At 39.4% G+C, this 24,625-nt stretch overlaps 1 protein-coding gene and 1 long non-coding RNA gene across 4 annotated transcripts in view; one reads left to right on the plus strand and one right to left on the minus strand.

The window, feature by feature from the left end:
- KIFAP3 (kinesin associated protein 3) overlaps positions 1 to 18,960 on the minus strand; it is a 182,677-nt gene extending 163,717 nt beyond the window's left edge. Inside the window, exons 1-2 of one of the 3 annotated variants that reach the window (XM_032318306.1) lie at positions 18,621 to 18,960; positions 17,563 to 17,682 (exon numbers count right to left, since the gene is read on the minus strand). In XM_032318306.1, the coding sequence (XP_032174197.1) occupies positions 17,563 to 17,642 (80 nt within the window). In that variant the 5' untranslated portion in view covers positions 17,643 to 17,682; positions 18,621 to 18,960. Of the gene's footprint in view, positions 1 to 4,657; positions 4,768 to 17,562; positions 17,719 to 18,620 lie in introns of those variants that run through there. The other 2 variants (XM_032318308.1, XM_032318309.1) reach the window with 2 other exon arrangements.
- LOC116576264 lies at positions 1,360 to 11,589 on the plus strand. Its single transcript, XR_004280095.1, has 3 exons — positions 1,360 to 1,419; positions 9,279 to 9,281; positions 11,578 to 11,589. It is a non-coding gene; the product is annotated as an uncharacterized LOC116576264 (long non-coding RNA).
- Positions 18,961 to 24,625: the final 5,665 nt, after the last annotated feature.

The raw sequence follows: 24,625 nt of genomic DNA on the forward strand, positions 1-24,625 counted from the left end.
AAGCAGGCTCCCCACTGAGAAGGAAGCCTGATGCAGGGCTCAATCCCAGGACCCTGGGATCATGACCTGAGCCGAAGGCCGCCTCTTAACCGACTGAGCCACCCAGGCGCCCCGTATCCATTCATCTTTTGATGGACACTGGAGCTGCTTCCATAATTTGGTTATTTATAAATAATGCTGCAATAAACACAGGTCATCTATCCCTTTAAATTAGTGTCTGTATTGTTTGATCAATACCTAGTAGTGTAATTACTAGGTCACAGAGTAGTTCTATTTTTAACTTTTTGAGGAACCTCCAGACTGTCTTCCATAGTGACTGCACCAGTTTGCATTCCCAAAAACAGTGCATGAAGGTTCCTTTTTCTTCACATTCTGGCCAACACTTGTGGCCTGTGACTTTTATTTTAGCCATTCTGACAGATGTTAAGCGATATCTCATTGTTAGTTTTGATTTGCATTTCCCTGATGATGAGTGATGTTGAGCATCTTTTCATATGTCTTTTGGTCATCTGTATACCTTCTTTGGAGAATGTCGTCTGTTCATGCCTTCTGTCTATTTTTTAATTCAATTATTTGTTTTTTTTGGTGTTGAGTTGTATAACTCTTTATATATTTTGGATACTAACCCTTTTTCAGACACGTTGTTTGCAAATATGTTCTCTGATTCTGTAAGGTGTTTTTTAGTTTTGTTTTTTCCTTTGCTGTGCAGAAGCTTTTTATTTTGCTACATGCAAAAGAATGAAACTGGAACATTCTCTTACAGTATACACAAAAGTAAACTCAAAATGGATTCAGGACCTAAATGTGAGATAGGAAACCATAAAAATCCTAGAGCTAATTATGTGGTATAAAGTAAGGGTCTAATTTAATTCCTTTAGGTGTGGATATCCAATAATTTCTCTGACATCAGCTTTAGCAACATTTTTCTAGATAGGTCTCCTGAGGCAAGGGAAACAAAAGCAGAAATTAACTATTTGGCCAATTATTTCTTAAATAATGGCATCAAAAGAAACTAAAGAAAAAATTAAATTGGACTTCATCAAAATTTAAAACTTTTGCAAAAGGATACTACAAAGAGAATGAAAACAATAACCATGGAATGAGACAAAATATTTGCAAACCACTTTTCTGGTAAGAGTCTAGTGTCTTGAACATATAAAGAACTCTTTCCTCCAAAGAAGATAGACAAAGGCCAAGAAGCACATGAAAAGATACTCCATGTCACTAGTAACTAGGGAAATGCAAATCATTATAAGATACTACTTAACATCCACTGAATGGCCATAATTTAAAAAAATAAATAACAACTATTGGTGATTCGAAAAATTGGAGCTCTCATACACTGCTGGTGGGAATGTAAAATGGTGCAGTCACTGTGAAAAAGTTTGGTAGTTCCTCACTAAGTTAAATATAGAATTAGTACATGACCCTGCAACAACTAGGGATAACCAGAGAGTGAAAAAAGGTATTCAAACAAAAACTAGTACAGGAAAGCTCAAAGCAGCTTTACTCATAATAGCCAAAAGAAACAATCTAAATGTTCATCAATAGATGAATGGTTAGTCAAAATGTGCTATATCCACACCATCAATTATCATTCAGCCTTTAAGTGGAATGAAGTACTAATGAATGCTAAAACGTAGATGAATGTTGAGAACATTATACTATACAGTAAAAAAGCTTTACACAAAGGCCATACTGATTTTGCTTATCATATATTTATAGCACTTAACATAAATACAATAATTACTTCTGATTATATATGATTTGAAGTCTGTACTCCTTGCTACATTATAAACACCATAAAGCAGAGAAAGTACGTATCATTCACCCAATACTTTTTTTTTTTTAAAGATTTTATTTATTTATTTGAGAGAGAGACAGTGAGAGAGAGCATGAGCGAGGAGAAGGTCAGAGGGAGAAGCAGACTCCCCATGGAGCTGGGAGCCCGATGCGGGACTCGATCTCGGGACTCCGGGATCACGACCTGAGCCAAAGGCAGTCGTCCAACCAACTGAGCCACCCAGGCGTCCCTCACCCAATACTTTTAATCGCTCAGCTGAGTGACTGCCACATGGTAGATTTTCAAAAACTACTGAATGAACGAATGAATGAATGCCATTTACTCTTAAAATTCTCCACTGGTTCCCCACTGCTTTTACAATTCTCAACTGTTTACTATGGCTCCTAATTCCTGTAAGATTTGGCCCATTTTTCTTTGTAGCTTTATTTTCACATCAATTTAATCACTACTTAGTGAGTACTTATGTTCGTTCCAGGCACTGTGCTGTGTGCTGAAGATACAATGACAAGTAAGATACATAGCTCCTGAGCCTTTTGGAGCTTATAGACGAGGAGAAAAGACAAACAATAACAAGATATGAGTAAGGGTGGGTAAAGACAAGGTATTTGGTATCATGAGTACCTAGCAGGTATAGTGACCTGGGTTGTGGATTGTGGAATGAGAAAACGGAAGCTCAGGAAAGACTTTTTGGAAAAAATGACATTTAAGCAAAAATAGGAAAAATGAGGAGTTAGCTAGGTGAATAATAGGGCAAGTTCCAGACAATGAGAAGGGCATTTGAAACCTAACACTGAAACACAGAGATCTAAAAGAAGTTATTTCCGTAAGGCTCAGGTATGAAATTATTGGGGGTGGGAGGGAAGCAGAGAGACAGAAAGCTGAAAAGGCAGGTGTTCTAACTCTAAAAGCAATGGAAAGTCATTGGAGAGTTTTAAAAGGAGGCTAAAAAAATCCCCAAATCACAAATAATTGTCTATATTTGTGTATCATCTGATTGAGGACATGCACTATGCCTATTTAATCATTTCCCCCAGTAACCAGAATAACAGTAGGCATATACTAGGTATTTTGTAAGTGTTCATTAAGTGCTACTGAATCAAAGCTGGTAGCAGAAGAAATGAAACCGGTTTCCATTCTACAACCTACTACACTTTAAATATAAAGATATTCGACAGTCCTCAGTAATAACCACAATGAAACTCCTGAAACCAACTAATTCCAATTAGACTGAATCTATTTGATTGAAAATAGGTTGCTTTCCTGTTAAACATGAAATCTAAAAGTAAAAATATTACAAAAGGAATATAAGTAATCATTATCTAAGAACCAATAATGAAAATGGTTTTGCTAGACATCAGAAGCCATCAGGCCTGTATGGTTGTATGTCAGCAACAGCAGCGCGCACTTATTATTCATACTGTCAGAATTACATAAAACTGAAGATAGTCTGTTTCAACCTTTCCAAATTCTGACCTTATTTTACTTCAAACACCACAGTGACTGGTTTATTTTTCTAACTCTAGATAACATGACTTTAAACATAAGGAACAGGTTGAGAATTATGCCTAAGGGTCCGTACGGGTCCAAGAATCCTAATAAAATTCTATCTTTTGGCACACCTGTATTACACAAAAAGAAGCGGACACCGTATCAGCGGCTCTTTGTGTAGGATAATCTGGAACATAAAGTTGAAGGAGAACTAATTTATTTTCTTCTGTCATAAAATTTTCGATCGAGATACTTTATCAATGTGAGGAAACAAATACTGTAACTAGTCATGACTACATAGTGCTGCAAAGATTTTACTGACGAAGCCTGGTTCTTGGCCAGTTTCAGACACATTCGTAAGCAGTGAGAAAGGCGGGCGACGCAGAAGGCAGCGCAGATTGCCTGACTCCCTGTCAAGAATCGATTCGAGGTCAGGGATCCCTCTGTGCTGATGAAGGCCGTGCCGAGCCAGGTGAACTTGTGCAATAAAAGCACATTATGACTTGAGATACTGCCACTACTTTACATGCATGTTTCCTTTTTAGAGGTATTTTCATATAGGGTCAGCATCTCCCTCGTAAGCTACTGTGTGCCCCATATTTAAATAAGGACACTGTGTCCATAAAAATGCCCGTGACTCTGCCGGGTAGGATAGCCTGACAGGAACAGTGACTTAACCCAAAATGGAGAGTCCTAGTTCGGACCGTCTTCCACGCGACCGCGGCTGACTCCGGGCCCAGGGCCAGGTGTCCTCCTCCTCGGGGCTGATCTCGTCTCTGACAGGAGTCCAGTGAATGAGCCCACGGACACAGTTTTCCTCACAGAGACGCTGACAGCACCCGGGCCGCGCCCCGACAAGCCGCCGACAAGCCCCCGACAAGCCCCGGCGTCGGGACCGCCCCGCGCACCGGGCGGTCGAACGGGCGGAGCAGCTGCGGCGCAGGAACGCGCGGGAAGGAACCCCCCGGCCGGCCTCCCACCACTTCTCTCCGTCGTCCGGCCGGGGGCGCGGGGCAGGGAGCCCAAGCCGGAGCCAGACGGCAGAGACGCCAGAGACTCGGTCCCGGGCTCGCGGGGGTTGACCCGACGCCGGGGAACGGAGCCCCCGGGGGCCTGCGGCGCAGGAGCACGCGGTCTACTGGGCCCGGCCGCCGCGTCCCGCCCAGCCAGGTAAGGGGCGGGCATCCCCGCACCCCGAGGGCCCTTCGCGCTCCGCCCGGTGCACCCCGCCCCGCCCTCTGCGGGGCTGCCCCCCGTCGGCCGCCCCGCCTCTAAGCGGCTAGCCTTGCCCGGTGACACCGCAAAGCCGACCCACGGCAGCCGGACCCGGCCGGGCGGTGGGAGCGAGCCCCGGGGCGCGGTCACCTTTTGAGGTATCTGGCGTCCTCCCCTTGCATGGCGGCGGGGACGGCGGCGCGGGGGGAGAGCGGAATCTGAGAAGGCCGGCGGAGCGAGGCCCGCGGACGGCGGCCCCAGGATCCTCACACCCAGAGGCGATGACAGTCCGGAGGCCTGCAAGGCGGGGCGGCGGCGCTGCGGTTACCACGGTGAGGCCGCCGGCTCCTCCCACCGCGCCCAGGCCCCGGAACACTGCGGCGACCCGGACCCGCCCAGAGCCGGCTCCGCCAGCGCCGCCTCAAGGCGCATGCGCCCGCTGCGCCGCGCCGTCTGCGCAGGCTCAGTGTGAGGCGCTGGGCCCTGGGATGAATCTGACGCGCCCTAGAGCGGAGCCGGGTTTGGGCGGGTGCGGTGGGGAAGTGGCCTTTGATCACCGCCCCCTTGAGGATGGAGATTGGAAGAGTCCTCCCGGTCAGCCCCGGGGGACTGTCCGGTCTTAGCTTCGAAACCTGTTTTTCCGTTAACCTTTTATTTATTTTTTAAAATTTCTATGTTTTAAATTTGTCTTCAGTGTCCCAGAATTGGCTGTCCGTGCACCAGAGCCGTGCTCCCTGCGGTCATGCGGCCCGCGGCAGAGCTGCGCGGCCCTGGCAGGTCGCCGGGAACCAGGGAGCCCGCGGCAGAGCTGCGCGGCCCTGGCAGGTCGCCGGGAACCAGGGACCAGGGAACCCGCTTGGAGCGCCGTGGGGAAGGAGCTGCGCTGACCGCGCGGAGCGGCTCTCAATGTGCGGAGGCGGTCGGACCCTCCTACGAGGTGGACACAGCCGTATCACCTGTAATTCAGGCCACCCTGTGACCCCCACTTCGGTGTTCGGAATCCAGAACGCGCTCCCGCCCCGCCTCGCCCCAGCCCGCTCCACGCGCACACGGGCGCGCTCTCCTACGAGCGCCTGCAATGCCAGCTCCTACCCTAGTAATCCCGAACTCGAGGCACCTTCGGACTTGCTTCCTCCGAGGCTGGCCTTAGGGAAGAACTGCTTTGGGATCTTACCAAGTAAATACGCCAGGCTTCCAGCTCTGTGCCCACCGGCCCAGCTCTCACATCCCTGCAGAGGACTTAGTTCACTTACGCGGTAAACACTGACCCAGGGTCCGCTTTATGCCAGCACCAAACCAGGCTCTAGGGTTTCAAAGAAAACACCTCTCGCCCCTTTCCTCTCCTGTAATCTCGTCGCTTACTCTCTTTCAGGTCTGTATTTCCTGTCACCTTGGGCCGCCTCTGCACAGCTGTTTCATTGTTCTGCTCAAATGCAGCGCAGCGCGCGGAATGTTGAATATAGACACAGTCCATACCTGCCAAGAGCTATTATTTTTATCTGTCTACCCATTCACACCAACTACACTGTTTCTGCCAGTGTTGTAGTCATTCTCTCAGTCTTCTGGAGAAGAAGATTTGGAGCGAATTTGCCCTCTTATTAGGCTGTTAGAAATTTTATCATTTCTTCCTTCAAGATACTCCCGCACTCCAGCTTTTCTTCTCCACCCTCACTTCATTCATCTCACCACTTCATACCTGGAATACTGCAGTTCTTTCCTAACAGGACTTCCTATTTTCTGTTTTTCCCAAATATTCATTCTAAATATGATATTACATTTTACAAATCATTCATAGCTAGATTACCTTAAGACCTTCACAGTATCTAAAATTGCCAGATCACAATATCCATTAAAATACATAGCTAATATAACAAGCATTCTTGCAAAATACGCTTCTTGAGATCAAAGATTCTTTTGCTGTGTTAACCACTAAACCCTTAGAATAGCATCTGGCCCATGGTTGGCACTAACTAATTACTGGGACACTTGGGTGGCTCAGTTGGTTAAGTTTCTGACTCTTGATTTTGGGTCAGGTCATCATCTCAGGGTCATGAGATCAAGCCCTGTGTCTAGTCTCTGCTCAGCGGGGAGTCTGCTGGAGATTCTCTCTCCCTCTGCCCCTCCCCCATGGTGCACACGCTCTCTCAAATACATAAATCCTTTTAAAAATGGAATTATTGCTTTGTTTGATTTAACACATTGATAAAAATTCAGGGATCTATGACGCTATGTAACAATGGATAGAAAAACAGAAAAACCCTCACTTTCATTGAAGGTAGTAACTACCTTAAATCCTTACTCCAAAAATCAGTTATTTTTTTTTTTAAAGATTTTATTTATTTATTTGACAGAGTTCACAGTAGACAGATAGGCAGGCAGAGAGAGAGAGAGGGAAGCAGGCTCCCTGCTGAGCAGAGATCCCGATGCGGGGCTCGATCCCAGGATCCTGAGATCATGACCTGAGCCGAAGGCAGCGGCTTAACCCACTGAGCCACCCAGGCGCCCCAAAAATCAGTTATTAAAGGGAAGAACTAAGCACTTGATCCATGTCCTTCCAATTCAGGGGAAAGAACTATAATTTACCTCCTCTCAACAGGGGAAATCTCTTTCTTATTTAAAATGCCTCCTAGTAACAAAAAACAATAATTATAGACACCACAGAGAAAGTGAAAAGATAAATTAAAAAATGATACACCTGGGGCACCTGGGTGGTTCAGTGGGTTAAAGCCTCTGCCCTCCGCTCAGGTCATGATCCCAGGGTCCTGGGATTGAGCCCCACATCAGACTCTCTGCTCGACGGGGAGCCTACTTTCCTTCCTCTCTGCCTGCCTCTGCCTGCTTGAGATCTCTGTCTGTCAAATTAAATAAATAAATAAAATCTTTTTAAAAAATAAAAAAAAAATGATACACCTATTTCCATCACATAAAAACCAGGTGGAAGTGGGCTGACTGGAGTTAAATTTCAGGACTGTATGTCTAATACTAGACATGAAGAAGCAAAAAAACTGATGAGTTCTAATATTCAAATAACTTTTCTTCTTTAAATTAACTTCTGCTAAACCAGTTTCTTCATTTATAGTAACTTCTGGCAGCTGTACATATTTAATTTTATTTTTTAGTAATTTTTATTTAAATTCAATTAATTAACATATAATGAGTTACTTGTTTCAGGGGTACAGGTCTGTGATTCATCAGTTTTATATAACACCCAGTGCTCATTACAACCTATACCCTTCCCCAATGTCCATCAGCTACTTACCCCATCCCTTGATCCCCTTCCCCTCCAACAACCCTCAGTTTGTTTCCTATGATTAAGAGTCTCTCTTATGATTTGTCTCTCTCTCGTTTCATTTTTTCCTCTCTTCCCCTATGATCCTCTGCCTTGTTTCCTAAATTCCACATATCAGTGAAATCATATGATAATTGTCTTTCTATGACTTATTTTGCTTAGCATAAAACCATCTAGTTCCATCCACATATGCAAATGACAAGATTTCCACTATACATTTTTTAAAGCTGCTAATAAAGCAAATGTGCAGGCATCTAAGATGTTCCCCATCATAGTCAAGGCAAATGGTATCAATACAAAGCCCAAGAAAGCTTTCCTGGAGAAAATCCAAAGTCTTCTTCCTGAATTGTCTGTGAATTTTCAATGACATCTGCAATGAACTGGTTAGCCCCTGGGGCCTCTTCTCCAAGAGATCCAGACGGAAATCTCAATGAACACAGAGGTGGTAGATTCACATTAGGAACAACATTGAAACCACAGGATTTAATTAAAGATATTTTAAGGTCCCCTATGAATTGGGTGCCTGAGTGGCTCAGCTGGTGAAGCATCTATCTTTGGCTCAGGTCATGATCCCAGGATCCTGGGATCGAGTCCTGCATCAAGCCTGCTTCTCCCCCTGTCTCTCTTTCTGTTGCTCTCTCTCTGACTCTCTTGAATAAATGGATAAAATCTTAAAAAAAAAAAGGTCCCCTATGAATCAAACAGGGAAAGACAGAAAACCCAGGGGGGACTTGGACAAAGAAGAAAAGGAGGAAATAGGAATGGCAAGGAAGAAAGTAAACAAAACATGAAAAGTGCTCAACCTTAACAGCAACTAGGAAGACGCCAATGAAGACCATAAAGAGATACTATTTTACACTGGCTAGGATGCGAAAATTAAGTCTGAATACGCAAGTGCTGGTGCGAATGTGAAGCCCTGGAAATTGCTTGGTAAACATTTCTGGTGTGAGTGCATTGGGACTACCACTTGAGAGTAAAAGGTACTATATTGTTTTGCAAAGTTTGACAGGCACACGACCCTAACTCTCAGCAATTCTACTCTAAGTTATAAAGCTCAGAAAATTCAAGCCCATGTGGCACAATAGGTTTGTTCCAGACTTACCAAAGTACTATTGTGTCTAATAGAAAAAGAAAAACCGAAAAAGTACTCTGAAGTATTTTCACAGGAGAATGGATAAAATACATCTCAATTACTTGTACTATATCATATTAGGCAGCCGAGAAAGTTTATGAACTAGAACTTCACAAACCACATGGATGAGTATTAGAAATATTATACTGAATTAAAAGAGCAAATTGCAGATTACATAGAGTATGATAACTTGTAAACATTTTTCAGTGTAACTTACAATAAAATACATTCTTTTTGGTGTGCAATTTTATGAGTTTTGATAAGAGTGTAAGTTGTGTAACCACTACACAACCAAAACACTAAGAAATTCCATCATCCCTTCAAATTCCTTTGTGTTCCTTAGGAATCAGCCAGTTCTAACCCCATGCTCTGGTAAATTCTGATCTGTTTTCTATTCCTATAACTTTTCCTTTTCTAGAATGTCATCTTTTTTTTTTTTTTCCAGAATGTCATCTTAATATAATCATACATGATGTAGCTTTTTATGCCTGATTTCCTTCACTTAGATAATACATTTGAAAGTCATCCATGTTGTGTTTCAGCAACTTATTCTTTTTTTTTTCAGTAACTTAGTCTTGTTTTATGGTTAGGTGTTATTCTATGCATGAATGTACCACACTACAAAAAGCAATATGAATACTTACATATTGGTTTTTGTATGAACCAAAGTTTTCTTTTCTCCTGTACAAACACCTAGGAGTAGGATTGCTTAGTTTATGGTAAATACATGACTAATTCTACGAAACTGCCAAACTGTTTTCCAAAGTGGCTGTGGCATTATGCATTCCCATAAACAATGTAGGAGTTCGGAAGGATCCGCTTTCTCACCGGCACTTAGATTTGTCAAGTGTTTCTGTTTGTTTGTTTACTTTAGTTATCCTAACAGGTGTTCAGGGCTATCTCATTTGATTTAAATTGCATTTCTATGGTGATTAATGATATGAGCATCTTTCCACGTTCTTAATTACTATTCACATATATACATTTTTGAAGTCTCTGTCCAAATATTTCATTCATTTTTTATTATTTTTGCTGGATTAATCAAACTGATCAAAGAGATAGAAACAGATAGAGATGTAGAGAAATTACTGATTTATGAAATGCAAGGACATCATTGAGATTTTACAGGTATATATAAAAATGGTAATAAGGAAACACTGTGAGTAACTTTATACTGATAAATTTAACAGCTTCAAATGGACAAATATCTTGAAAGATGCTTATTACTAAAACTGAGATAAGAAGAAATATAAAACATAGTATCTAGGGGTGTCTGGGTGGCTCAGTCAGTTAAGCGGCTGCCTTTGGCTCAGGTCATGATCCCAGTGTCCTGGGATCAATTCCCACATTGGGCTCCTTACTTGGTAGAGAGCCTACTTCTCCCTCTGCCTCTGCCTGCCAGTCTGCCTGTGCTCTCACTCTCTCTGACAAAATCTTTTAAAACACATTGTATATATATACATATGTATTATAAAAGAATATTATGCAGCCATTAAAAAGAACGAGATCTTGGGGCGCCTGGGTGGCTCAGTGGGTTAAGCCACTGCCTTCGGCTCAGGTCATGATCTCAGGGTCCTGGGATCGAGACCCCGCATCGGGCTCTCTGCTCAGCAGGGAGCCTGCTTCCTCCTCTCTCTCTGCCTGCCTTTCTGCCTACTTGTGATCTCTCTCTGTCAAATAAATAAATAAAATCTTAAAAAAAAAAAAGAACGAGATCTTGCCACTTATGACAATATGGATGAAACTAAAGGGTATTATTATGAGCAAAATAAGTCAGACTGAGAAAGACAAATATCTATGTAATTTCACTCATATGTGAAATCTAAAAAAAAAAAAATGGTACTTGAAGATTTCACATATGAATGAAATCATATGAATTTGTCTTTCTCAGTCTGAGTTACACATCTCTTAAGTCAGATGCCTGGACACCTGGATGGCTCAGTCAGTTGAGCAACTGTCTTTGGTCAGGTCATGATCCTAAGGTCCTGGATCAAGTTCCACAGTGGGCCCTTGCACAGTGGGGGGCCTGTTTCTCTGTCTGCTTCTCCCCCGGCTGTGCTCTCTCTCCCTCTCTGCTAAATAAGTAAAATCTTAAAAAAAAAAAGAATAAAAAAAGGAAATCAAATGTCTAATTGCAGTTTTTCATGCAAAGAACACTCCAGACACAGCATTCGCTAATGAATTCTACCTAGGAAAAATTACATAGTCATGCAGAAAATAGAGAATGAAAGAATTTTTACCAATTCATCTAATTATGTCAACATTATCTGGTATCAAAATCAAAGATATTATAAGACAAAAGCTACAAATATCCTTGGTGAGCATATACACAACAATACTTAATAAAATATTGGCAAATTACATAAAAAAGTATAGTACATCATGACTAAATAGGCTTTATCCCAGGGATGCAATATTGGTTTAACATACGAAAATCTAATAACATATAATTTTACATATTAACAACATAAAGATGAAAACCAATATGGTCATGTTAATAGAGGCAGAAAATGAATTTGGCAAAATTCATTTTTAAAAGAACTACCAGCTACTAAAAGTAGAAAGTGACTTCCTCACTCTAATAAAGACATCTGTGTCAGTTTATTTCTAGGCTTTCTATTCTGTTCCATTAGACTATATATCAGGAAGTATGATACTTCCTATTATGTTCTTCTTAAGATTGATCTGGTTGTTTTAGGTTCACTGTTGTTCCATATAAATTTTAGGAAATTTTTTTCTTTTTCTATAAAAATATCACTGGAGGGCGTCTGGATGGCTCAGTGGGTTAAATAAAGCCTCTGCCTTCGGCTCGGGTCATGGTCTCAGGGTCCTGGGATTGAGCCCCGCGTCGGGCTCTCTGCTCAGCAGGGAGCCTGCTTCCCCCTCTCTCTCTACCTGCCTCTCTGCCTACTTGTGATCTCTCTCTCTCTCTGTGCCAAATAAATAAATAATCTTTAAAAAAAAAAAAAGAAGAAGAAAATATTCTTCCAATCCATGAACACAGGATGTCTCTCCATTTACTTATGTCTTCTTTAGTCTCATGTTTCATCGTTATGTAGTGTTCAGAGTAGAAGTCTTTTACCTCCCAAGTTTATTTCCTTTTTAAAAAAAGATTTACTTACTTATTCTAGAGAAAGAGAGACTGAGCATGCATGCATAGGGGGAGGGGCAGATGGAAAGAGACTCAAGCACACTGTCTGAGCACAGAGCCCCACGTGGGGCTTAATCTCATGACCCAAGAGATCAGGACCTGAGCTGAAACCAGGAGTCAGACGCTGAGCCACTCAGGCACTCCTAGTTAAGTTTATTTCTAAGCATTTTATTCTTTTTGCTTAATTGCAAATAGGATTGTTTCCTTCATTTCTTTTTCAGATATTTGTTAGTGTATTGAAATACAATTAATTTTTATGTCGATTTTGTATCCTACAACTTTATTGAACTTGTTTACTAGTTCTAACAGATTTTGTGGAGTGTTTACCATTTTCTATACAAAGGGTCATGTCATGTGCAAACAGAGATGACGCTCTCTCTTTCCTTCTGACTTGGATGCCCTTTCTCTTTCTTGCTTAACTGATCTGCTTGGTAGGTCCACTACTATGTTGAATAAAAGTGACAAGAATGGGTATCCTTGACTTGTCCCTGATCTTAGAGTAAAAGCTTTAAGTTTTTCACTGTTAAGTATGATATTGGCAGTGGGTTTTTCATATATGATGTTAATTATGTTAAAATAATTTCCTTCCATTCTTGGTTTGTTGAAACTTTTTATCATGAAGTGATGTTGAATTTTGTAAAATGATTTTTCTGCATATATTGAGACGATCATATGATTTTTATCTTTCATTCTTTCAATACGATTGTTTACTGATTTGGGAATGTTGAACCACCCCTGGATCCCAGGGATAAATTTCACTTGATTGTGGCTATATGATTGATTTCAAATGTTTGAATTCAGTTTACTAGTATTTTTCTGGGAATTTTTGTGTCTGTATGCATCAGGTTACTGGTCAATAGTTTTCTTGTAATGTCCTCTTTAGCATCAGGATAATACTGGCCTCATAAAAGGAGTCTGGGAGTGTTCCTTCCTCTTCAACTTTTTTTTTTTTGTAATAATTTGAGGAAGACTGATATTAATTCTTCTTTAAATATTTGGTAGAATTCACCATGAAGCCATTTGGTCTTGGGCTTTTGTTTGTTGAGAGGTTTTTGATCATTGACTCAATCTTAGGATAGATTTTCAGAAATTAACTCAGCTTTGTTGATTTTGTTGTTCTAGTCTTTGTTTCTGCTCCAATCATTTTTACTTTTTCCCTTCTGTTCTCCTATTTCTAGTTAATTGAGGTATAAAGTTAAGTTGTTTGAGATCTTTCTTTTTTCTTAATACAGGTATTTACAACTATAAATTTCATCCTTAGTATTGCTTTTGCTTTATCCCCTACATTTTGGCATATTGTGTCTCCATTTTCATTTGTTTCAAGGTCTTTTTAAATTTCTCTTTTGGGGCGCCTGGGTGGCTCAGTGGGTTAAGCCTCTGCCTTCAGCTTAGGTCATGATCCCAGGGTTCCAGGATCGAGGCCCTCAGCGGGGAGCCTGCTTCCCCTCTCTCTCTGCCTACTTGTGATCTCTCTGCCAAATAAATAAATAAAAATCTTTAAAAAAAATTTCTATTTGATTTCTTACTTGACCTATCGGTGGTTCAGGACTATGTTAATCTCCACATACTTGTGAATTTTCCAGTTTTCTTTCTGCTATTGATTTCTAGTTTCATTATACTGTGAGGATATTCTATATGATTTCAGTCTTAAGTTTATTAAGACTTGTTTTGTGACCTAATGTGATCTATTATCCTAGAGAATGTTCCATGTGTACTTGAGAAGAATGTGTTCTCTGCTGTTGTCACATAGAATGTTTTATACACACACACACACACACACACACACGATATATATATCTGCAGAGCCCATGTGGTCTATAGTGTTGTTCAGGTCTACTGTTTCCCTATTGATTTTGTCTGGATTTTCCATCCATTATTGAAACTGGGGCATTGGGGCACCTGGGAAGCTCAGAGAGCTCAGCATCTGACTCTCGATTTCAACTTGGGTTGTTATCTCAGGGTTGTGAGGTCGAGCCCTTTGTCAGACTCTGCACTGGGCCTGGCCTGCTTGAGATTCTCTCTCCCTGTGCCTCTCACCTCCCATCTTTACTTCTCTAAAAAAAATAAATAAAGGAAAGAAAGTGAGATATTGGTATTTCTTACTATTATTGTATTGCTATTTCTCCTTCCAGTTCTATCAATATTTGCTTGTTTCTATATTTAGGTGCTTTCATGTTGGGCACATAGATAGCCATAACTATATATTTTCATGGTTGTCAGCAGGGCTTTATTACTTTCTGGAGGCTCTAGAGGATAATCAGTATCTTTGTCTTTTTCAGGTTCTAGAGGTCACCCATATTGCTTTACTCATGGCCTCTGTTCTCCATCTTTAAAAATAACAGTGGTAGCCAAGTTCTTCTCATACTGTCATTTTGGTAGTGCTCCTTTGATCATCACCTTTTCTAAGACCACTGCCAGGAAAGATTTTAAGGATTCATGTGGGCCCACCTGGATAATGCAGGATAATCTGTCTATGTTAAGTCCTTAACTTTAGTCAAAGCTGTTAAGCTCCTTTTTGTGTATAAGGTAATATAATTTACAGGCTCCAGAGATTATGGTGTGGGCATTTGACAGGGGGAGAAGGGGAGAGTACTATTTTGCCTACTAAAACACCGTTAATACTAAAACATCAGACAATACCAAAAGTTGACAAGAACGTGGAGCAACTAGAGTTCTACATTGCCTGTGAGAATGCAAAATGACACAACCATTTTGGAAAATAATTTGGTAGTTTCTCCAACAGCTAAGCATACATTTACCACAAGACTCAGCAATTCTACTTCTAGATATTTACCCAAGATAAATGAAAACATATTTCTACAAAAATTGACGTCTATAAATGTTCACAGCTGCTTGTATAGCAATATAAAATTAGGAACAACCTAAATATCCATTAATAAGTCGATTGATACAGGGGCGTCTGGGTGGCTCAGTGAGTTAAGCCTCTGCCTTCAGCTCAGGTCATGATCTTGGGGTCTTGGGATTGAGCCCCACATCAGGCTCTCTGCTCAGCAGGGAGACTGCTTCCCCTTTCTCTCTACCTGCTGCTCTGCCTACCTGTGATCTTTCTCTGTCAAATAAATAAATAAAATCTTTTAAAAAAATATGTCAACCAATACAAATGGTGGTGTAGTCACACAATGGATACTATACAGCATTAAAAAACTAAACTATTGGGGCACCTGGGTGGCTCGGTGGGTTAAAGCCTCTGCCTTCAGCTCAGGTCATGATCCCAGGGTCCTGGGATCGAGCCCCATGTCGGGCTCTCTGCTCAGCGGGGAACCTGCTTCCTCCTCTCTCTCTCTGCCTGCCTCTCAGCCTACTTGTGATCTCTTTCCATCAAATGAATAAATAAAAAAATTAAAAAAAAAACCCTAAACTATTGATGTAATAGCAACATGAATAAATCTAAAAACATTATGATAAAAGAAACATATGGTTTGATTCCATGTAAAAGAAATTCTTGAACAAAAAAACCGCACAAAAAACAAAAGACTATTACGATGGGAGGCAGACAAGTGGTTGCTTATACCAGGCATAGGAGACACACAGACTATAATCAGGATGGGAAGAATTTGGGGTAAGGATTATTTATACATGTGAACACACTTGTCAAAATTCATCAAATTGTATACTTAAAATGCCTTCATTTTATTGTACATAATTATTATATAAATTATTTCTCAGTTTGATTGTTGTAAAAAGTATAACAAACAAGGAAATGAGAAATTCATATTTAGAAATAACATAGTTAAATTACATAATTCCAAAGATAAAGAGATTTCAGATGTCTTTAAATACTTTTATATGTATTAATTTAACATTTCCCTCTTATTCCAACTCCCTCCCAAATTGATTATAATTTTTTTGAATGAAGTAACCAATCCCATTCAGCATATGGAACTTGCTGTGATGGTTAAGAGCTTGAATTCTGGAGTCAGAACTGGATGTAGAGTATCTGATTCACAATTTATTTACTCTTTGACCTTGGGCAAGCTAAACATTATAAGTTTCAATTTTCTCATCCGTTAGCTGAACATTATAAGTTTCAATTTTCTCATCCATCCAAAAAAATATTTTTTGTGTCTTAGAGTTATTGACATGTTAAATGAAGTAGCGTACATAAATTTATACCAGGTGATTATGACATAAATGTTGGTAATTGTTACTAGGTAAATTAGGTGTTTGAAAACCACATATATATCATGTGACTTTGAATAAATCACTTAAGCTGTCTTTTTAATTTAGAAAAATTGAGATAAATACCCACAATATAAAAGATTGGGGTGAGTAGAAAATGAATTAATATTTGTGAAAGTCTTGCAGACTGTAAAGTTATGTGAAAATCATTATGATTTCAATGTCACCCTTATATTGGTTCAGCTGCATTTTGGATACTGTACTAGCTGCAGTGAAGAGTTCAAAATTATAGAGAAAAGCAATTACTACTTCTTGATCTTATAAATTATCACAGAGAAGGAATACAAAGATACATAAAGCCCTCTATGACAGAACTACTTAAATACAAATAATCCCAGTGATACATCAACATTCCAAGGATGGTTCCAAGGGGCTTTGGACCTATTAACAGTCGGGCTGCACTGCTTTGGAAAGCCTGCTTGTTAATACCACAGTTTGCCTCTATAAGCAGAACTCTATCTCCTGGAAGCTTTTTCTAAACTCCAGACTTAGTAAAGTGTCTTCTCTGTTCCCCTACGGCATTTACTGTACATCATGTACATAATTTGTTTATGCTTCTATCTTTTCCAATAAGAGTGATTTAAAAGGTATAAAATCATGGATTTCCAACTGCATTTCTAATCATAGTGCTTGGCACATAGTCATAACTAATAAATGGTGACTGGTGCTGTATCAGATATAATTACAACCTTCAGGAAGTACATGAAATAGTGACCAGGTATGTAAGCAAATAACTTTTGAACATATTAGTCCATGTCATAATGGTGGCATGAGCCAGGTAGAATGTTGGCATATGGGGGGGGGGAGTCATCTACTCATCTTGGTGGGTACAGTTCAGAGTAGGGTTCACAAAGATGAATAAAAATTTTCTTAGAAGAACATAATAGGGATATTCTAGGAAAAGACAATGGTACATAAAAAGACAAAATCTTGAAAAACCATGGTATGTTTAAGTAACTGCAAGTAGTTTGAGATGCTTAGAGAATTAGGTTTGAGTAAGAGCAGCAAAAATAACTTTGGAAAAGCCAGCAGGGCAAGATCATGGAAAGTCTGGTATAAGAGAATATGATATTTAGATATTTTCTGCAGGCATGGGGAGCCACAGAACTGTTTGAATATAAGAAAGTCATGTTGAAATTTATTATGTTTGGTCATATTAATTACTTTACACTACCACACAGCAATATAGAACAGAGGGGTAAGAATTACATTTTTATTTTCCAAAGAAATTGCATTTAAATGTCTTGATAGGCTTCAAGATTCTATAGAAAATCATTTCTTACCTTGTGACTGCCTTTGGGATATCATCAAATGGCCATTGTGGTCCAAAGAATCCACATCCACTGGCTATTAATGCAGTCATCTTCTCACTTTTCAAATTAACTTGAGTTCACAATGCACATCTTAAAGTAAAGGGGATTTCAGTTAAAAGGGCCCATTAAAATACATCCTCTTCCTGATAGTGGTAACCTCTGTTTTCAACTAGTATGACATCAGACATTAACTATGACATCATTGGGTTGCTCCAAGGATCAGGACAAGGAGGTAGGTGACCCACAAGGACAATAATGAATCTCTGAGCTTTTCTTCTTCCCTGGCTTCTCTTACAGCCTGAACCATACTTTGAGAAAATACCTGTGTTGTGGGTCAAGCTGGTGAGTCTTAAAGACAAGCAGTCAAGTGAAAACTCAATACATATCAGGGGAAGATGTGCATAGTTAGCGGTACATGTATCCATAAACATTCATTCACACACAAAACTCTTGTGTTTTTTGAATTTGCATATACAAATATATACCTTCATGTTCAATTGGAATTTCTTAGCAAGAGAGCATAATTGTTGTTATGCTTTTGGAAAGGTGCACATGGCATGGTGAGGGAGGCAAGAAGTTCTAAGTTTATTCATCCAGATTAGTTGTATTTATTAATTTAACCAAAATTTACCAGCAGGTGTTGCTTTAGACTTGAGGATGCAAAAAGTGAATAGACATAGTTTCTGACTTGAAGAATTATATCTAAACCCAGTAGGGATACACAGGAGGTATGAATGATATTCAAAGTATCACATTCTACAGTTGAGCTACGATGTATCTCTGTAGAAATCAAGATTGACTATGGAATCACTAGTCAGACATCTAATGCATATCCTGCATAAGGCATTCATCTAAGAATTGAGGCTATAAAGAGAATGAAATACAGACCTACTTTAAAGGAGTTCAAAACCTATGAATAGGCAATCAAAGAGCAAGTAATTGGGGGTCTCAGTCCTATTTCCCACACACCTATATCCCACATCAAGTTTTTCTTTTCTTGAGGGTCCTGTTATTTTAAACCATCTTACCTATTAATTTTGTTCTTGCAAGAAGATGCCACACTATTTCTTTTCGATTTATTGCTTCAATTCATAGTGTCTCACAATGAAGTTTCATTTGAGTTGGTGTTAAGTGAATCCAATCTCTCATTCAGTACATGTTTGTTTGCTCCATATTATGTGTTCCAGGCACAATTCAGAGCTAATGTAGTAGTCTGGTTATGGTAAATTCAGGCAATGGCTATATTAGCAACCAGATGTTTCCTCTGAAGTCTTAGATTTTTAGTCCTGGAAAACATGTGACAACTACTACCAAACACCTCTGCTGAAATGAGTCGGAAGCTGTTAGGTCACCAAGGAGTGCTCTCTTCTTCACCTCTTTAAGAAAGGCGTTGCCATAACCTAAGTGTGACATACCCTCCGGGTCATTAAGAACAGAACCAGAACTGTCAGTTCATTCCAAATCAGTTCCTAGCAACAACCAGTTAGCAATAATAACTTTGAAGTTGGGTGTGAAATGAATTTGTGCTTCTAGGCTTGAAATATATTATGTTCTAATGGCTGACATAATCCCACAAGAAGGGACTGAAATTAAATCACGTTATTTGACTTTAAAACTCTGAACTTTAATTTTCCTTTTCTTTCATTTCCTCTCTCTTCTCTCTCCACCCACCTCCTCTTACCATTCTCTCTTCTTTCCTTCCTTCCTTTCTTTTTATGTGTAGACAGCACATACATCATAAAAGTCACTGCACATTAGAAACAGAATTAAATCTGATTTGGGGCATTTCTTACCAAATCCATCTCTCTCCAATGTAGTCTTTGCTATATCAAGTGGGAGAATAGATATATATCAATAACCTGAGAATGGCTGCAATGAAGTCAAACTTTCCTGTGTGTGTTAGTGACAAAACATACGTAAAACCCATTTCGTGTTATCTCACCTTCAACACCTTATCCACGTTGCCCGATTTGTTTCCTTCAAAAAGGGAGAGGTGAAAAATAAGATGCTCCTATTCCAAACTTGACAAGTTGTAAAACATTTCTCTCAAATCAATCTTCCTGTGCAACCGCCCCCCCCCCAATAACCATGTGAACTTCTTTTTCTTTCCAAATGGGTCAGTCGAGGATGCCAACATTCTCTGAATAAAAGGTGCTAGTATGCCATCAACAAAACAAAACAAAAGTAAAAACAAAGTAAAGAAAACGTTGCTTGTCCACTTCTCTAAATTGTCCTCCTTTGGCTTGGGGATGTATCTTCTCTTTCAGTCACTTCCTTGATATTGATCCAGGCCCTTGGGGCTTGGGTGTGATATTTACTATTATAATGAGGGAATAGGTTAGTGAAAGTTCAGCACTGGGGTCCGCCCTGGAGCAGACTGGTTTGGTCTGGACATGGAGTTTTAGGTGCTGGTTGTTGGGGGTGTGTGTGTGTGTGTGTGTATTTTCTTTCTTTCTTTCTTCCTTTCTTTCTTTCTTTCTTTCTTTCTTTCTTTCTTTCTTTCTTTCTTTCTTTTTCTTTCCTTCTTTCCTTTTGTGGAGGCAGCTGAAGAATACTTGGCTTTGTAGTCAGGGTTGAGGGGACCTGAGTTTAGTCTCTGCTCTGTCTTATCCTCCTTGAACTCTATGAAATAATCTCCACCATAACCAAGTGTACAGGCTGGTGGATATTCCTCCATCTGAACTAAGGAAACATGAACAACTTAAATATTTTTAGCAAGATTGGTTTTATTTTACTTTGTTAAAATATTATCGTGATTACCAGAATACCTTTTGCTTATAGACTTTGAGATCTGGGGCCAGGATTGGTTCTAAGGTTATTCTGTTGCCTATACATTGGAGTTTATGCATTAGAATGGAACAAATATGAAAAACATGAACTGGAAAGTCAAATATCAGCTAAGGAACACTTATTCTACTTTTTCATTTTACTGGTCAATTTACCTAGAGCAAAGAAAAACACTAAACAGCCTGTAGGAAGTGCTCAGTAAACGAGTTTTGAATGACTACATATAGACAAGGAGAGAAATCACCAAATAAATTGAAACTTACTGGTACTTTGTCATAAAGTAGTAGGTTCTGCATTTAATTTTTTGCATGTAGGCCATTAGAGGGAAAACTATATAGAAATAGGGCTTCTGCATTTTTTTTTTCTCATAAATAATACTATTCCCTCATGGAGACAATAGTCAAGAAGAGAATATTGGGTGATCGTCTTTTATTTACTTCTACCTTAGTATACATTTATTTTGTTTCTGTTCTATTGGTTTCTTATGGCTGAAATGTTAAATTTGTTTCATTGTATAAAAAATTCTATGTAGTTATATGGAGAAAAGGGGGATGAGTATTTAATTTTTTTAAAGATTTTTGCTTTCTTATACACTAACAATGAAAATATAGAAAGGGAAATTAGAGAATCGATTCCATTTACTGTAACACCAAGAACCATAAGATACCTTGGAATAAACCTAACTAAAGAGGTATAGGATCTGTACTCGAGGAACTACAGAACACCCATGAGAGAAATTGAAGAAGACACAAAAAGATGGACGACCATTCCATGCTCTTGGATTGGAAGAATAAACTTTGTTAAAATATCTGTACTACCCAGAGCAATCTATAGTTTCAATACCATTCTGATCAAAATTCCACTGACATTTTTCAAAATGCTGGAACAAACAATTCTAAAATTTGTATGGAGCCAGAAAAGACCCCGAGTTGCTAAGGAAATGTTGAGAAAGAAAAACAAAGCAGGGGGCATCATGTTGCCTGATTTTAAGCTTTACTACGAAGCTTTCATCACCAAGACAGCATGTTACTGGCACAAAAACAGACACATAGACCAGTGAAACAGAGTAGAGAGTCCAGATATGGACCCACAATCCTATGGTCAAATAATCTTCGACAAAGCAGGAAAAAATATCCACTGGAAAAAAGATAGTCTTTTCAATAAATGGTACTGGGAAAATTGGACAGCTATGTACAGAAGAATGAAATGCAACCATTCTCTTAACCATACACAAAGATAAACTAGAAATGGATAAAAGACCTCAATGTGAGACAGGAATCCATCAAAATCATAGAGGAGAACATAGGCAGTAACCTCTTCTACATTGGCCACAGCAACCTCTTTCAAGACATGTCCCCAAAGGCAAAGAAAACAAAAGTGAATATGAACTTTGGGGACTTCAAGATCAAAAGCTTCTGCACAGCAAAGGAAATAGTCACAAAACAAAGAGGCAATCCACGGAATGGGAGAAGATATTTGCAAATGACACCACAGACAAAGGGTTGATATCCAAGATCGATAAAGAACTCCTCAAACTCAACACTCAAAAAACAGGTAATCATGACAAAAAATGGGCAGAAGACATGAACAGAAATCAAAGCCATATTGAGATAATCACCTTATGCCAGTTAGTATGGCCAAAATCAACAAGACAGTAAACCATAAGTGTTGGAGAGGATGTGGAGAAAGGGGAACCCTCTTATACTGTGGTGAGAATGCAAGTTGGTACAGCCACTTTGGAGAACAGTGTGGAGATTCTTTGAGAAATTAAAAATAGATCTATCCTATTACCCTGCAATTGCACTACTGGGTATTTACCCCAAAGGTACAGATGTTATGAAAAGAAGGGCCATATGTACCCCAATGTTCATAGCAACAATGGCCACGGTCGCCAAACTGTGGAAATAGGCAAGATGCCGTTTAACAGACAAATGGATAAAGAAGATTTTGCCTCCATCAGAAAGGATGAATACCCAACTTTTGTATAACATGGATGGCACTGGTGGAGATTATGCTGAGTCAAATAAGTCAAGGAGAGAGAGTCAATTATCACATGGTTTCATTTACTTGTGGAGCATAAGGAATAACACGGAGGACCTTAGGAGAAGGAAAAGAAAAGTGAATTGGGGGAAATCAGAGGGGGAGACAAAGCATGAGAGACTCTGAGAAACAAACTGAAGGTTTTGGAGGGGAGAGGGTGGGGGTTGGGTGAGCCTGGTGGTGGGTATTAAGGAGGGCACGCATTGCATGGAGTACTGGGTGTGGGGCATAAACAATGAATCTTGGAACACTGGAAAAAAAAAGATTTTTAAAGATTTTTAAAAATTTTTTAAAATTTTTATTAAAGTCCATTTAAGTAAGATACAGTGTAATATCAGTTTCAGGTGTACACTGTAGTGATCTGACACTTGCCCACAACACCCAGTGCTCATCACACGTGCACTCATTAATCCTCCATGGGTCACTTTTATTCTATACGTCCCAGCCCATTACTGTCAATTTTTGTTGCTTGAGTTGTTCCAGATTTGGCTAGTGAGAAATCCTTCAACTTGGTTCCCATATTTTTTCCAATGGATTCTCATCATTTTTTTTTTTTAAAACAGACACATAGACCAGTGGAACAGAGTAGAGAGCTCAGATATGGACCCTCAACTCTATGGTCAAATAATCTTCGACAAAACAGGAAAAAATATACAGTGGAAAAAAGACAGTCTCTTCAATAAATGGTGCTGGGAAAACTGGGCAGCTATATGTAGAAGAATGAAACCCGACCATTCTTTTACACCATACACAAAGATAAACTCAAAATGGATAAAAGACCTCAACGTGAGACAGGAATCCATCAGAATCCTAGAGGAGAACATAGGCAGTAACCTCTTCGATATCAGCCACAGCAACTTCTTTCAAGATATGTCTCCAAAGGCAAAGGAAACAAAAGCAAAGATGAAATTTTGGGACTTCATCAAAATCAAAAGCTTCTGCATAGCCAAGGAAACAGTCAAGAAAACAAAGAGGCAACCCACGGAATGGGAGAAGATATTTGCAAATGACAGTACAGACAAAAGGTTGATATCCAGGATCTATAATGAACTCCTCAAACTCAACACACACAAAACAGACAATCATATCAAAAAATGGGCAGAAGATTCCCATCATTTTTAAGCACCGTCTTACTTTTTGGTATGGAAAGATATTCTAAGTTCCTATCTTTGGCAAGATGATAAATGGTGTTGTACTATTTACTCAGGGAACACGGCACTGTTTATCATCTTGCCAACGATATGGACCCGTGGTCATGTCTTCCTGATGTCAGTAACCGTCGCTGCTTGATGCTACTCGTGTTTGTTCAATGGCTCTCTAGTCACTCTGGTTGTCGAGTATATTTCTTAGAAAGTGCTCATGGGAACAATATTCCTTGAGTCTTTGCCTGTTGATAACAGTTGTCTGTGCTTTTTACTAGAAGTTCAGTATTACTGGATTTACAATCCTTGGCTCACATTTTCTTTTCTTCAATATTTTCAATATGTTGCTCTATTTTCTTCTGGCATGAAGGGTTGTGAAAATGTGTTAATCTAATTTTCCTTCCTTTAGAAGTCACATGTCTTTTTACCTAAAAGGCCAAAGATTTTTTTTTCTTTTCTACAAAGTTCAATTATTTTACTCCAACATGTTTATGTTGGATACTCTGTAGGGTAGAGTCAGTTACATGGTGTGCTCTTTCAATATGTAGTTTCACATTCTTTTTAAGAAATATCTGGAAAAAAAAGAAATATCTGGAACATTATCTTTAATTATAGTTTTAGAGATTTGTTTTGTTCTCTTTCTTGGGTTTTCATTTTCAGGGACTCATTTCTTCTTTGCCTATCTTCAAAATTTGTCATTTTTTCTTGAGTTCTTTTGAATCTCTTTCTTCACCTTGTAATTTGATGTTTTCCTTTTTTTGATTTTCTGTTATTAATACATTACTTCTCACATTTATTACTCGTGTTCTACAATAGATTACATTTGTAAAGGGGTTTAAACTTCTAATTCTCTTTTTTAATTTCATCAGCTTATTTCTGACTTTTCTCATTTTGACTTGTGTTAGTTCATGTTTTATGCCATTAATATAGTTGGGGTTCTTTTGAAATAATAACTTGCTGTTTTGATCTCTCTCTTTTTCATGTCTTTCTAGTGTGATTGCTTCGGATTCAATCTCAATACACTTATTTTAATTTATTATCTTTGATATTAGTTTTCCTGAATG

This window comes from Mustela erminea, chromosome 17 (assembly GCF_009829155.1).
Source record: "Mustela erminea isolate mMusErm1 chromosome 17, mMusErm1.Pri, whole genome shotgun sequence".
Taxonomy (NCBI): domain Eukaryota; kingdom Metazoa; phylum Chordata; class Mammalia; order Carnivora; family Mustelidae; genus Mustela; species Mustela erminea.